Here is a 12,741-nt window from a genome sequence, read left to right as displayed (position 1 = left end):
AGAACACATACACAGAGATCTTTTCCAAATGGATGGTTGATTTTCAATGCATTTACCACTTACTGGCCACTCGTTATAACCTCTAGGGCTCCCTGTAGTGTTTTTAAGGTGATGAGGACAGGTGGTTGCAAGCATTTATAGAACACAGAAAAACTGTGATCCAAATGGTTATTTAGAGTTGTGTTTGGCCTGCAATCCAATAGAACAGAAATCAAAGGGGTATAAGAAGCTGACATATTATTTGTTTGTATTTCTTCCCCACAGCCACTTCTAAAATCATTCAAACACTTTCAAACACTTAGAAATGATAAGCAATAATTTGAAAAGCATTTCTATCCTACCTCTACCCTTTGATGTGGTTGACAAGTGCATTAACATTGTTATTAGTAATATTGTTAATAATACCAAACTATATTTATAAAGCACCAACATAATACACAGCGTTGTACAATAAATGAGGGTTGTAAATGACAGATGCAGACAATTACACAGGGGGGGAGGACCCTGCATGAAATAGCTTACTATCTAAGATACCATAATGGCCTAAGAGATCATTGACTATAAACTCTACACAAAACATCTCAGAACTGAGACCAAAATGCTCTGCAAAAAATAATTATTATTTTTTTTTTTACAGAAGGGTTTGAAGTTACTGATCATTTTTTGACCCCTATAAACTGTTGTAAAACTGTTGCTATAAACTAGCCCAAAAGGTTTGCCCAGCATGATGAGTTTTCTTCATCCGTTGTGCCTGTGAAACGTTCTGACTGTGTAAATTTGCTTGTTCGGTAATTCCTGTCTCTTCTAGCGGGAGAGGTCTCATTAACTCAATTAGGACTCTAGTGCTGGAAACAATCACAAAAGAACACTGTTGAGTTCTATAGAAAGGGCAGGGGGAGGACTAGCAGGAGTCACCCCACTGTGTCCTCCCCATTAAGAAAAGATAATGGTCAACCCCAGTCAGTCATTTAGTTGCTAAGTGACTTAGTGGAATGATGTATACATGCTTGACATCTTTTACATATTACATATATATTATGTATTGTTGACATTATGTATGCTTGACATCTTTTATATATTACATATATCTTTATACATCTTTTTGTCCAAGATGATCACAATTATTTGGCACTGGAGACAGATATCTAGCGTGTATTCCTTGGAACTTAGTGTCCCATTTATACATGATGTGGGTCAAAAGGGTGCTGAAACCTTTTTCTGCTGTCACATAAAGTTGTCATTTTAAGTCTGTTTTTATAGATTCTCTTAAATATATATCTTTCATATACATTTTAAATACATTTAAATTTTGCAAAGCCTAAAAGTGGCAAAAACATCTTGGCTGGTTTATTCAATCCCCTATTGGTATAGATTCTTGTGCCAGGCATTAGGAGGTATAGAAGGGTGGTATTGTTTGCCTACATATATTTTTCATAATTTTAGAGCATTGAATGCATTCTTCATTACTAACATGTTCCTGGTTTGTGATTGTAATACAGATTTCCTAGCTTGTTCCTCTCAAAGGTCTTTACTTTGGGATCAGTCTGGGAAGCAAGTGAATGTTTGTATTAACTTTACCAGGAGGTAGATGGAGTTCACTAACACAACTCTTACACAGCCTCTCAGGTGACTTCAGCACTGTGACATTTTGCAACCACAATGATATTTCAGAAGCTGGGAGCTTCTCTTGTGGGATTTTCAAAGTGTTAGAGATTTTCTTTGATTGCTATTATATTGTAACAGGGACCTGAAACAACTGTAGGATTCAGGTTGCTTTGCAAAGTTAGAGGGAAATAATAGTTACAGGATAATGAATCCTTGCTGGAAGAAAGACCTGTTGTCAATCCCTGTGCAGGCAAATGTGAATACACATTGTTAGAATTTATCTGTTAAGAAATAACGAGACATATTGATGTACAGCGCTACATAATATGTTGGTGCTATATAAATACTGTTTATTATTATTATTATTATTAACAATTTTAATATTACTGTGTTGTCCAAATAAAATATTGCAAGATTGTTACATTTGTCTAAAATCTCTGGTTAATCGTCCTACCAAAGGTTTCTATTATTTTATTTTTTTTTTGTTATGGTTTCTAGGTAGTTTCTTCTTTTCAATACTTGTATGTACATTTACACCTTTGTATACCAAATAACTAAATGTCACTGTTTATTGTCCTTTTATTTGTTTTTCTGAATTACACACACAGCCTGTTAGCATGAACTGGGTCATGTTTACTAAGTAAAGTCAACCCATAAAGTATATTTTTCTTTAATGCTACACATACATTATTGGATGTATGCTCCATATTGCAAATGATCAATATGTTCCTGATCAATAGGCAATTGATGAGGGAATATCAAGCATTTGACAGCTTTTCATCACAGTTATTGGACAAATTTCACCAGAAATCTGATCAAAAAATCATTTAGCATTCTACCACTGATAGCTTTGTATTGCTCATTGATGTACAAAGCTTAGTAGCCACTGACTGCCACATTGCTGCATTAAAATATTAAAAAGAAAAATCTTTGCCACGTAATGTTTAATCATTGTCTTTGGTTTAAAGTCATTAGGAAAGGCCATAGTTTAGCATATGTTTGGGTGCAGCCAATGACTGATCAAGTGCCGCTCCATTCTGCCCCTACCCACTCCTGCAGGGTAACGTGAAACACCAGTGAACACTCAATCAACCAGCAGCCAATGGAAGCACTATCAACTGTTTACGATAGCAAAATAGGAGAGTGTTCCAATTGGCTGCTGGATGTTACGAAGTACCCCTTGCTTATTTACTCTACATTAGCCTGTTAGAGTGGGAATAGAGATTGTTTCAGCACTTTATCAGGCAAAAAATGAACTTAACCAGTTAGGGCTCCATTTATTAAACAGGGAATCTGACACTTCCTTATACATTCCTTGGTGGGAAACAATTGCTGCCATTGAAACACATGAACCAGGAAGATTCCCACAAAGAAATGTTTGAGGAAATGTCTGATTCCTCGTTTTATAAATAGAGTTCTAATTGTTTGATTAATATATCGATCAAACATCAACCGGGTATGCTCTAGTCTTCTACAGATGTACATTACATTCAATGAATTGACTCCATCTAATGTCTAATCAATCCTTTTTATCGAATCTTCTAACATGGGAAATCCTTAAAATAACTTTCAGGTCTTCAGGGATCCCCCTACTATTATTTCTATATCCACAGCCTGACAGTATACTAGCATGATCACTGTTACAGATATCCAAAAAAGTATTGGTGTCAGATAAACTGACCTGAAAGGCTCAAATTGCTCATAGAGCCCCTAGCAACCTCTGAAAGATCTCTGGTTGAGAAACACTGGCCTAATACATTAAAACATTGAGCAGTATAAAGTCACTTTATGGACTAGTAAGCAGAAATATATATGTTAAAGTTGTGTTGTTGGGTACTTTCATTCTTGCAGAAGAGACCTCTGGTAAGTCTTAGTAAACATGATCCCTTCCAGTAATTTCATCCATTACTGCACACTCTCTTATCACCTTTTCTTTCTCTCTAATAGGGAGAATATTTTGGTTCTGGATATTTTCTTTGAAGCTCTGAACTATGAAACTATTGAACAGAAGGCAGCATATGAGGTTGCAGGTCTTCTTGGTGAGATATATGTTTAACTAAATATAAATATTCTTTTCTTCATTCTATAACAGCCATTTACTGACTGCAGAATAGACATATACACAGTAAAACAGTTCCTCTATTCCACATTAGTTATGGAAGGCATTTTTATGGGTATGCTGAACTCTGACCAGATCCTCAATGCTGAAACCTGTAAGTGCACAACTCAAAGAAAAATTATATATATTTGGGATCAAAAATTTTACAGTTTGTGTTTTCTTCTTTTATTGAACTTAAGCTGTTCATTTACCAAGGTGAGTTATCATTATCAATTAATTCAAGTTGGGTGATCCAGCAAACCTGGGATGGATTTCTTTTTTCTAGCAAATATTTTGAATCCTGGACCAGATCTATTCCAGGTTTGCTGGATCAACCAGCTTCATTGATGAAAGCGTATTCTCTCCAGGCCCAGTGAATCAGAGTTAAGGCTGAGCAGCTAGCCAGTCATTGCACTGCACATTACCGTCATGTTTATAGCATAGGCCATGGATGGAATACATGCAAATTATAATCTTATGGTTGGTTATGAATGTGAAACATTGACAATTATCCCTGCTTCCAAAGTAAACTCCAACTGAATCACATTCGTTAAACCACTGAGTACCGTAAATAGTTTCCATTTTTTTCCATAAACTACCATATCAGCCTTTCTTGACACTCAAGGGCTGATCCCCTGCAGCATTTCTCAGGGCAAATTTCATGATAGGGACAAAAATGAACCATGTCTGTGTGATGTGTTTAAATGGCCATTTGTGATCTCCATCCAAAGCCCATATGGCAACACGGGTACCCAAATTTAAGACACCAAAAAAGTGTTATCAAATCATAACTAGAAATTACAGACAAGGACCATCATTGGAGGAGCGTCTGTTATTATTGTAATGAAAGCTGCAGAATATTAATAAAATTAAGGGATGATGACCTGTGATCTTATATTAACATACTTAAATTAGAGTTTAGTGATTGGTTTCCATATACTTTCTAAAGGCACTGATGTATAAATGGCATTCTGGGAGATGTAGTTTAGGCAGGCTCACTTCATTAAATTTGTAATGTTTCATTGTGAATATATTTCACCTGCAACTCCTGTCTACTCTCTATGCCGCATCCCCTAGGGACTTTCAGTGAAATGTTAATTGCTCTCCTCCCAGTACTGGACACTCATTTCAATTTCTGACAGTTCGATTTTTCCCCCTTTTGTGTTCGTAGCCTCGTGCTTTAATATTCTGCTCACCCCTATAGCCACAGATTATTTTTTTTTCTTGGTGATGTTTGTGACAGGATTGCTGCATTATCTCCCTGAAGCAGCCAGCCTGTTCTCTTTTCTTATCGGTACTTTGATTTCTTCCTATAGGGGACATTGGGGGACAGATGGGGCTGTTTATTGGAGCGAGCATCCTAACGGTTCTCGAGCTCTTTGACTATGCCTATGAGGTAAGACCGCTGAGATCTCTCAACCTCTCAATCGCAATCCTGCCGTTGCAGCCTTGTGCATTGTTCCTATGGCAATACAAATATTTAGGCTGATGTTTTTTTTCTCTAGGTGTTAAGATACAAACTGTGCGGGGGAGCGAAATGTGGAAAAGACTCAAAACGTAACAATAACGACAAAGGCGTAACATTAAGTATGGATGATGTAAAACGTCACGTAAGTCGTTCCCAAAAAACTGATTCAATGTAAAAAAGAAATTAGAATATCATGATTCAAAATGCTTGAATGTTCCTCGACCTTTTAAACATGGTGGAACCTCTTGAAATAACATTCAGGTGTTTAGGGCCCCCCTTCTATAATTACTATATCCACGGTGCAGAGGACATGGTGGTTAGTAGGAATTATTATTATTAAACAGTGTTTATATAGCGCTGTACATTAAATAGGGGTTGCAAGTGACAGACAGATACAGACACTGACACAGAAGGAGGAGAGGGCCCTGCCCAGAAGAGCTTGCAATCCAAGAGGTGAGGAAATATCACACAATAGGAGGGGGAATATGAATGATTCTTGTCTGATAATCACCCCAGGGCTGATATCGGTTGAGCATCTAGCATGTGTACAGCGTTCATGGTTCGTCATTCTTGGATCCTTCCTGGCAGATCCACGAACGATTGTAATGGATGTGAAGGGGAGAGAGAGTGCAGCTGGTTGCCGCTCCATATATGCCGCTTGATATATTCTCCCCCCTCCATATATCAAATCGGCGCTGTATGCACAGTGCTTGTTCATGCATCATTCAGTTTTTTTGTTGTTGGAAAGGATTGTGGTAGTATGAAAGGATGGCTTTTGAGCGCTCTTTTAAATGAGTAGAAGCAAGTCCAATAAGATGAGGAAGTTCATTCCAGAGAGTTGGGGCAACTCTAGAAAAGTCTTGGAACTGTGCGTATGAGGAGGCTATGAGTTAGGAAGTCATTAGTAGGTCATTGGATGAGCGAAGAGAGCAGATGGGGGGATTTAAAAGGCAAAGCATAGGAGCTTAAATTTAATTCGTGAAATGGAAGCCAGTGAAGAGAACTAATGGGAAAGGCAGCAGAAGAAGAGTGGTGCCTCTTGCCTCCTATATTGCTGAGCATTGGAAAAGAATGTCACCTATACAGATAGCCAAAAAGAGTATTGGTATCTATTATACTGAACTGACAATCAAAAACTGCTCAGTTCTCAAGACCTCTGGACAGACCCTGGTTGAGAAACACTGGGTCAGAGGATTCCTGTGTTGGATGTTAATGTATATTAGATCAGCATATTCATTTTGAATTTGCAGCATTGCACAAGAAGGGGACAAAACTGGACATGGAGCATTTTGCAGGGTTCTACAAATCACATTAATGGTCCATTCTTGTGCAGAATTTTTCCAGGTGCAGCACAACACACAGTAAAGTATGACCATGCATTGTTGAATAGCACTGCAGTGGGCCACACAAATGTGTTATCGTGCATTGTGCTTACATTATCCCAATAAATTATGTGTTTGTTCCTTAATAATATTGGTAAAGAAGAAATTTGAACTTTTTTTTAACAATCTATAGATGTTAAAAGAGGCATTCTTACTCCTTTGCGTAGAACAGTTTTTGTCCAGCCTTTTCTCTTCTGAGCCATATTTTAATCCCAAATGCAGCCATTCAACACATGTGCTAAAAGCACTGTAAGCAACTTACCACTTTTGGATGAAGCATATCATGGTGTACTCCAAAAAGCCACAATTCACACTTTTGAACCAGACCAAATATTTCAAAAGTGTAAATTTTTTAGCAGACAACAATTTACTTTTACAGCTCATCATCTTAACTAACCATTATTGATAAATTGTATCATTCCCTTTACTCTGGTGCTGTGTATTTGGTGTTTACATATGCATACAGTATATGTTTATTTTTATTTTATATTTTTATATATTAATTGTTAATAAAATGTGTGATTTTTTTTTGTATTTTATTCTTTTCTTTTCGCTTAATATCAAGAGGTGAGGAGGGCAGAAAGATATCAGTGTTGGCACCCTCCAAATTTCTAACAGTATAGATTTCCTTTAGAAATCAAAGTGTGTTATTATGCAATGGATATTAACTTATTTTGTCCTATATGCAATTGTACATGCTTCCTCAGCTGTTGCCACTTGTAATAAATACACTGTTCTCATTACAGGCACCGTGTGAGGGAGTAAGAGGGCACCCAGCAGGCATGAGCTACACCGCTAACATTCTCCCCCACCATGCAGTACGTGGTGCATTTGAAGACTTCACATGCTGAGACCACATACTGCAACAGCTGAGAGAGCAAAATCATCTTCAGGAAGAAACTAGACTGAATAAGAAGCGGAGATGAGAGCACAAGAGTCTGGGCGAAAATCTGCATAACCAAAACTGGCATCATCCCAATTCAAAGATAAAATTACTGTAAAGAGAACTCAAACTTGCCTCAAGGGTATGAAAGAGAGTATGGCTTCATAAACATTGGTCTACCTTGCCCTTTACTGCCCTGAGAACCAGGAATTATCTTCATGTCTACAAGAATGGACAATCTAAGCACTAAGCAATACTCACGCCTTGTACTACTTATGAAGATCCAGTCAGCGATTGTCATTTCTATAAACCAGTTTATCAGTACATGAATCCCCATAGGAGATACTTTCTAGAATGGAATAACAGGATACTTTAGTCCAAGAACAATTACTTAAAGTTACCCAAAAAAGTCACAAGGCTTCTATATAACTTTCCCTAAATAGATTTATTATTATTATTATCATTAGTAACTTGTATTCATATTGCACCAACACATTATGCAGCACTTTACAAAGTCATGTCACTAACTGTCCCTCAAAGGCTTACAATCTAATGTCCCTACCATAGTCATTAACAAAATCTAAAGCCAACTTTTTGAGGGAAAGCCAATAAACCTATGTGCATGTTTTTGGGATGTAGAAGGAAACTGGAGTGCCCAGAGGAAACCCATTCAAACACGGGGAAAACATACAAACCTGGGTCTCTAGTGTTGCAAAGGCAAAAAACCATGGTGCCAACCATGCCACAAAAACCAAACACAGTTATGATTAGAATCTTGTAAGAGTGTTTACCCTACACAAAAAAAAGTTTTAAAATCCCAAACAAAGCTACAGCTACAAACCCCAAACTGATGTACCAGATGGTGAAGGCATGGAGCAAATTTCCACTTTTGGGTCAACTAAACAAAGTTAAAGTATATTAATCTATAATAAATGTGATGAATATATCATCATGATTTTTAAACCACCCAACTATATTACTGCATTTTAAGACAGGACAGGTGACATCTGTAGTTATTCTGTAAAGGGTAAGAAACCTGAAACAAGACGTTATACTTTTTTCATTATTTGCCAGTTGCAGTGAAACTATTACCCCCAACTTGACAATGTGGTAAGGAATTAAATAGAATATATTTTAGTGCAATAATGTATGAAATATATATATTTAAATAAGGTATCAGCACCTGCAAAAGAACTAAACTGCAGATCTATTGTCAGATATCAAAATTTGAATTAAATGTATACTTAACACAGCACTTCTCTTCAGCTAAGTGATATGAATGTATTGCTCCTCTCAGTGCATTTAATTTAAATTTTATAACCTTTATCATTTTCTGTTAAGTGAAAACGTCTACAGTTTGACCTCTTTAATCCCATCAGCCTTTTAATTTTAAAGAATAAGGAAAATATACATTTCAAGAATAATATCCTGTTATTCCCTTTGCAGCAATTTCCTAATATTATCAGTTCAGTGTTAGTATGTTTGCTTGTCATACAGCTATCTGACATAAAGAGATAACGTAAAAAGTTATCTCATTCTAATTATTGTTGTATATGGCTGCACTTTCTATGGACCTAGATATGTTTTATCCACCATTACGTGTAATCTTTTCCAGATATTTCCAGACTAATATACTAGACTGACTTATATCAATTCCTCGCATACTAGAAATTGATATTTTTCCAGGATGTATGGGATTTTCACTCTCTCTCGTCTTGCTCTCTATTTCAGGATGTTATAAAACATATTTTTTTAAAGGGCCCCTGATCTGAGAAGTTCACCCGGCACAGGACTTTGGCATTGGTATCAATTCTCAAGGGGGTGAGCTGTCAGCTCAGGGAGATTCAAGATTAATAGACAGATTGAATGACTGGAGTTATAAAGTGCTGTTAAGTTCCTCAGAAATCATTCCAGTATTAAGTTAAAAGAATTAAGTAGAAGTAGAAGACTGCTGTGCATGGTGGCAGGCCTTCGAGCCTGACCTTGGGGTGCTACAAAGAAGTATAACTTCAGTACTTTAAAAGACTCTTAAAGGTGGGAGCCAACATACCCTTCTATATGTTTACTATCCATGGTCACATTGATTGTACTATGAGAAGTCAGTGTGTACCCATGTGGGAGTCCAGACATTATGGAACCCTGAAAGATGAACTTTTACCTTTGAAGAACTGATCACTGTGACCATAATGTGAAGAGGCACTGATCATGCTAGAGGTATAAAATGTGGGCCAGCGGCTGTAATCTTTACCTGCTCAGTGGACTCAGAAATGATTATTCAGAACCCTGGGACTTCTCTTGTGACCAGGAACCTTCAGTTTGCCTTTATTTCTACCATTGTCATCACTGGTAACTCCTCACCCCATAGAAAATAAGAATCCAAACAATCCTCATGGACACATGTACACGCATATTGTTTATATATCCAATTGATGAGTATTTCCATAATCAAATGTCCGTGGGTGGAAATCCATGGCGTGCCAAGGACTTGATAGTCCTGCTAGGAATCGACAACTAGGCAGCCACAAAAAACTTCTACTTCAGACAACAGTCTGATCTGTGAGTGAAAACCAATGCCTCATAACTGTATCAGAATATGGGTGAATGATGTCTCCAAGTATGAAAGGTTAAAATTTAGTGAATAATTGGCATACCTTGTTTGACCAATATTCAGCTATACCAAGGAAATCTTGGTATTTTTCCAGCAATTTTATATTTATACATTGTTATATTAGTATTTGAAAGTGTGTTTGGTGATTCCTGATGTAGAGAAAATAACAACAATGAAATCTACTTTTCTTTAAATCAACTCTTGCCATGTATATTCAGGTGCACTCAGAACAGCCCTGGGCCTTAAAAAGTGTGTGCTATAGTGATAAGAGGGCATCTGTAAATCATATGCAGGTACTGTATGTATTTATCAGCACACCATATTGGATATTCATTTGGCAGATGAAAATACAATGACATTTTGGCACCTTCGTTAACCCTTTTACAGTGTAGCCTAATAAACAGTATTATGAAGATGTAGGGGTCAATGTAGGATCAGAAACAATGCTGTATTTTCATATGAGAAAAAAATATTCTCATTCAAGAGGAAAACCTTGTGCTAGTGAATATGTGCATTTGGGTTCAAATAATATCTCAAAATAGTACCTTGAAAGCAGAATGGCCTGTTATTCAAGAGCTATGGCCACCTGAAGAATCCAAGACTTTTCGATGTCTGCAAACTTTCAAAGCATGCTGACCTCTACATTCATACCGCAACTTGTATGGGGTCTTCAGAAGAAACCACGGAAGCCGGTATCCAACACAGCTGAAGTGTCAGATGTGAAGAAAGTGTGTTCGGTGATTCCTGATGTCGAGAAAGTAACAACAATGAAATATACTTTTCTTTAAATCAAATCTTGCCATGTATATTCAGGTGCACTCAGGTGAAGAAGTAAAGAATAAACTTTACGCATCTGCATGTCCTGCTATGTGGCATTTTTTTTAACTCAAAGACATTCTCACTTAAAGGAAAGGTTTATTTCATTCCTCACAACTGCTGTCTCTATATCAGAAATTCCAATTCTTTGGGATGTAAAGATGGGGTAGAATGTGTTTAGCATGAATATGACAGAAGTAATAGAGGGGGAACCATGCAAATAATTCTGATTGACCCAGACTTATCCTCTTGCCAACCTGCTTGGAGGACAAAGATATAATAGTAATAATAATCTTAATCACTTGCACTATAGCATAAGTGGAGGAATCACTAAAATCCAGGCCTCACAGATCCCATACGCTTTAAAAATATGTATAATTGCAGGTAGGAACCCTCAGATGGTATTAACTTTTTTATGCTTGTGCTAAAAAGCCCATCTATCATAACACGATTTATTGTGGACTATTCTACCATATTGGAAGACTTAGAAAAGTGATGAAGATGTTTTCCTGTGTTCGGTCCAATCATTTATATCAGCCAAATTTAATGTTATACCTTGTCTAATTACAAATAACTTAGATCCGAAAAGTTGATTATATTGGTATCCTTCATCTGTTGTGCTCCTTTGCAGGAGTAGCTTATTGTTCCAAAAGAGGGGCAGTTAGTTGTGGGCCATAAGGTGAGAGAAGAAACGTATCTCAATTGTACCCTTAAAACAAGAATCTGGTCGGCGTTATGGTGCGATCAAAGGATGACTTTTATAAAACTAATGCAGGCTGAAAACTATTCAATTTCTGCACAATCAGCATTTTGTTTCCAAAGTGGTATATTTTTCAGAGTTACTAATTGTTCATATTACACAACAGCCAACAAAAGGATGTGCTTTTGATAAAATATAGAAGATGGCTACATCTTAATGTTCCTTCTATTAGATGACTTGAACAAAACCAATAGCATGTATTAAATCCATATCAACCAATCAAAACTAAATTTATTGAACTGCAATCACTGAAAAAAAAAATTCTAATTGGCTATTAGTGGTTATTTTCTATCAAAGGATAGGAATGGGCAATACTGAGCTTGTTTTCTCCAACATGAAGGAAGATGGTATTATACAGATGGGATTGGGTCAAAGACCTACTTGAAGACCACATTATTGAGTAGAAGAACACTACCTAGACAACAGGCAGTGACTCACCCACGAATGGACACCCCAAACATGTACATGTGTATCATCCAACAGAATCACACAAAAATACTCCATTTTTTCATGTGGCCTATAAAAAACATATCCTGGAAATACTGTGTAAATGTGAATATGTATGTGTATATGCATGTGCGAGTGTGCTACTTGGGGTAATTTAAGGAGGAGTCTGTTTTTAGTTTATTATTTTATAATTCTTTTTTTATATTTTTCCATCACCTATAAATATATGAATAGATAAAATCAGTGTATATGTATATATATGTATAAAACTCAGTGTATATAATCTTGGGATGGGTTTAAGGGCGCTGTTCCGTGTTTCCCTGTGAAGAATATTATAACTACACAGGTATATGTACATTACATACAGAGCACAAATGGCGAAGCAATGTATACTCCTCAGAAATGATATAAAGAATGATATTAATATGGAAAAGGTGTCTGTGTTTTTTTTCTGCGTATTTCAAAAGGGAAATATAGTGTAAAAAATATTAAGTATCTCTAAAAAAAACATGTACACGTGATGTCCCTTTGAAAAAGTGCTGGGATAACAATGCTGTTCTTTCTTAAGTTAAGTACACCTTGTCCCCCTAGGACGGGAAGTATTTTATTTGTTCACCAGGTGAAAATATAGGAAATCTAAAGGAGCCATGACTGCCTGTGTACTGACTTCTGTG

At 36.7% G+C, this 12,741-nt stretch overlaps 1 protein-coding gene across 1 annotated transcript in view; it reads left to right on the top strand.

The window, feature by feature from the left end:
- ASIC1 (acid sensing ion channel subunit 1) overlaps positions 1-12,493 on the top strand; it is a 123,688-nt gene extending 111,195 nt beyond the window's left edge. Inside the window, exons 9-12 of the mRNA XM_072403211.1 lie at positions 3,553-3,644; positions 5,020-5,099; positions 5,209-5,313; positions 7,300-12,493. Coding sequence (XP_072259312.1) covers positions 3,553-3,644; positions 5,020-5,099; positions 5,209-5,313; positions 7,300-7,404 — 382 coding nt within the window. The 3' untranslated portion in view covers positions 7,405-12,493. The remainder of the gene's footprint in view (positions 1-3,552; positions 3,645-5,019; positions 5,100-5,208; positions 5,314-7,299) is intronic.
- The last annotated feature ends 248 nt before the right edge of the window (positions 12,494-12,741 follow it).

This window comes from Pyxicephalus adspersus, chromosome 1 (assembly GCF_032062135.1).
Source record: "Pyxicephalus adspersus chromosome 1, UCB_Pads_2.0, whole genome shotgun sequence".
Lineage (NCBI taxonomy): Eukaryota > Metazoa > Chordata > Amphibia > Anura > Pyxicephalidae > Pyxicephalus > Pyxicephalus adspersus.
The sequence above is the reverse complement of the archived record's forward strand: the minus strand, read 5'-3'. Positions and strand labels throughout refer to the sequence as shown.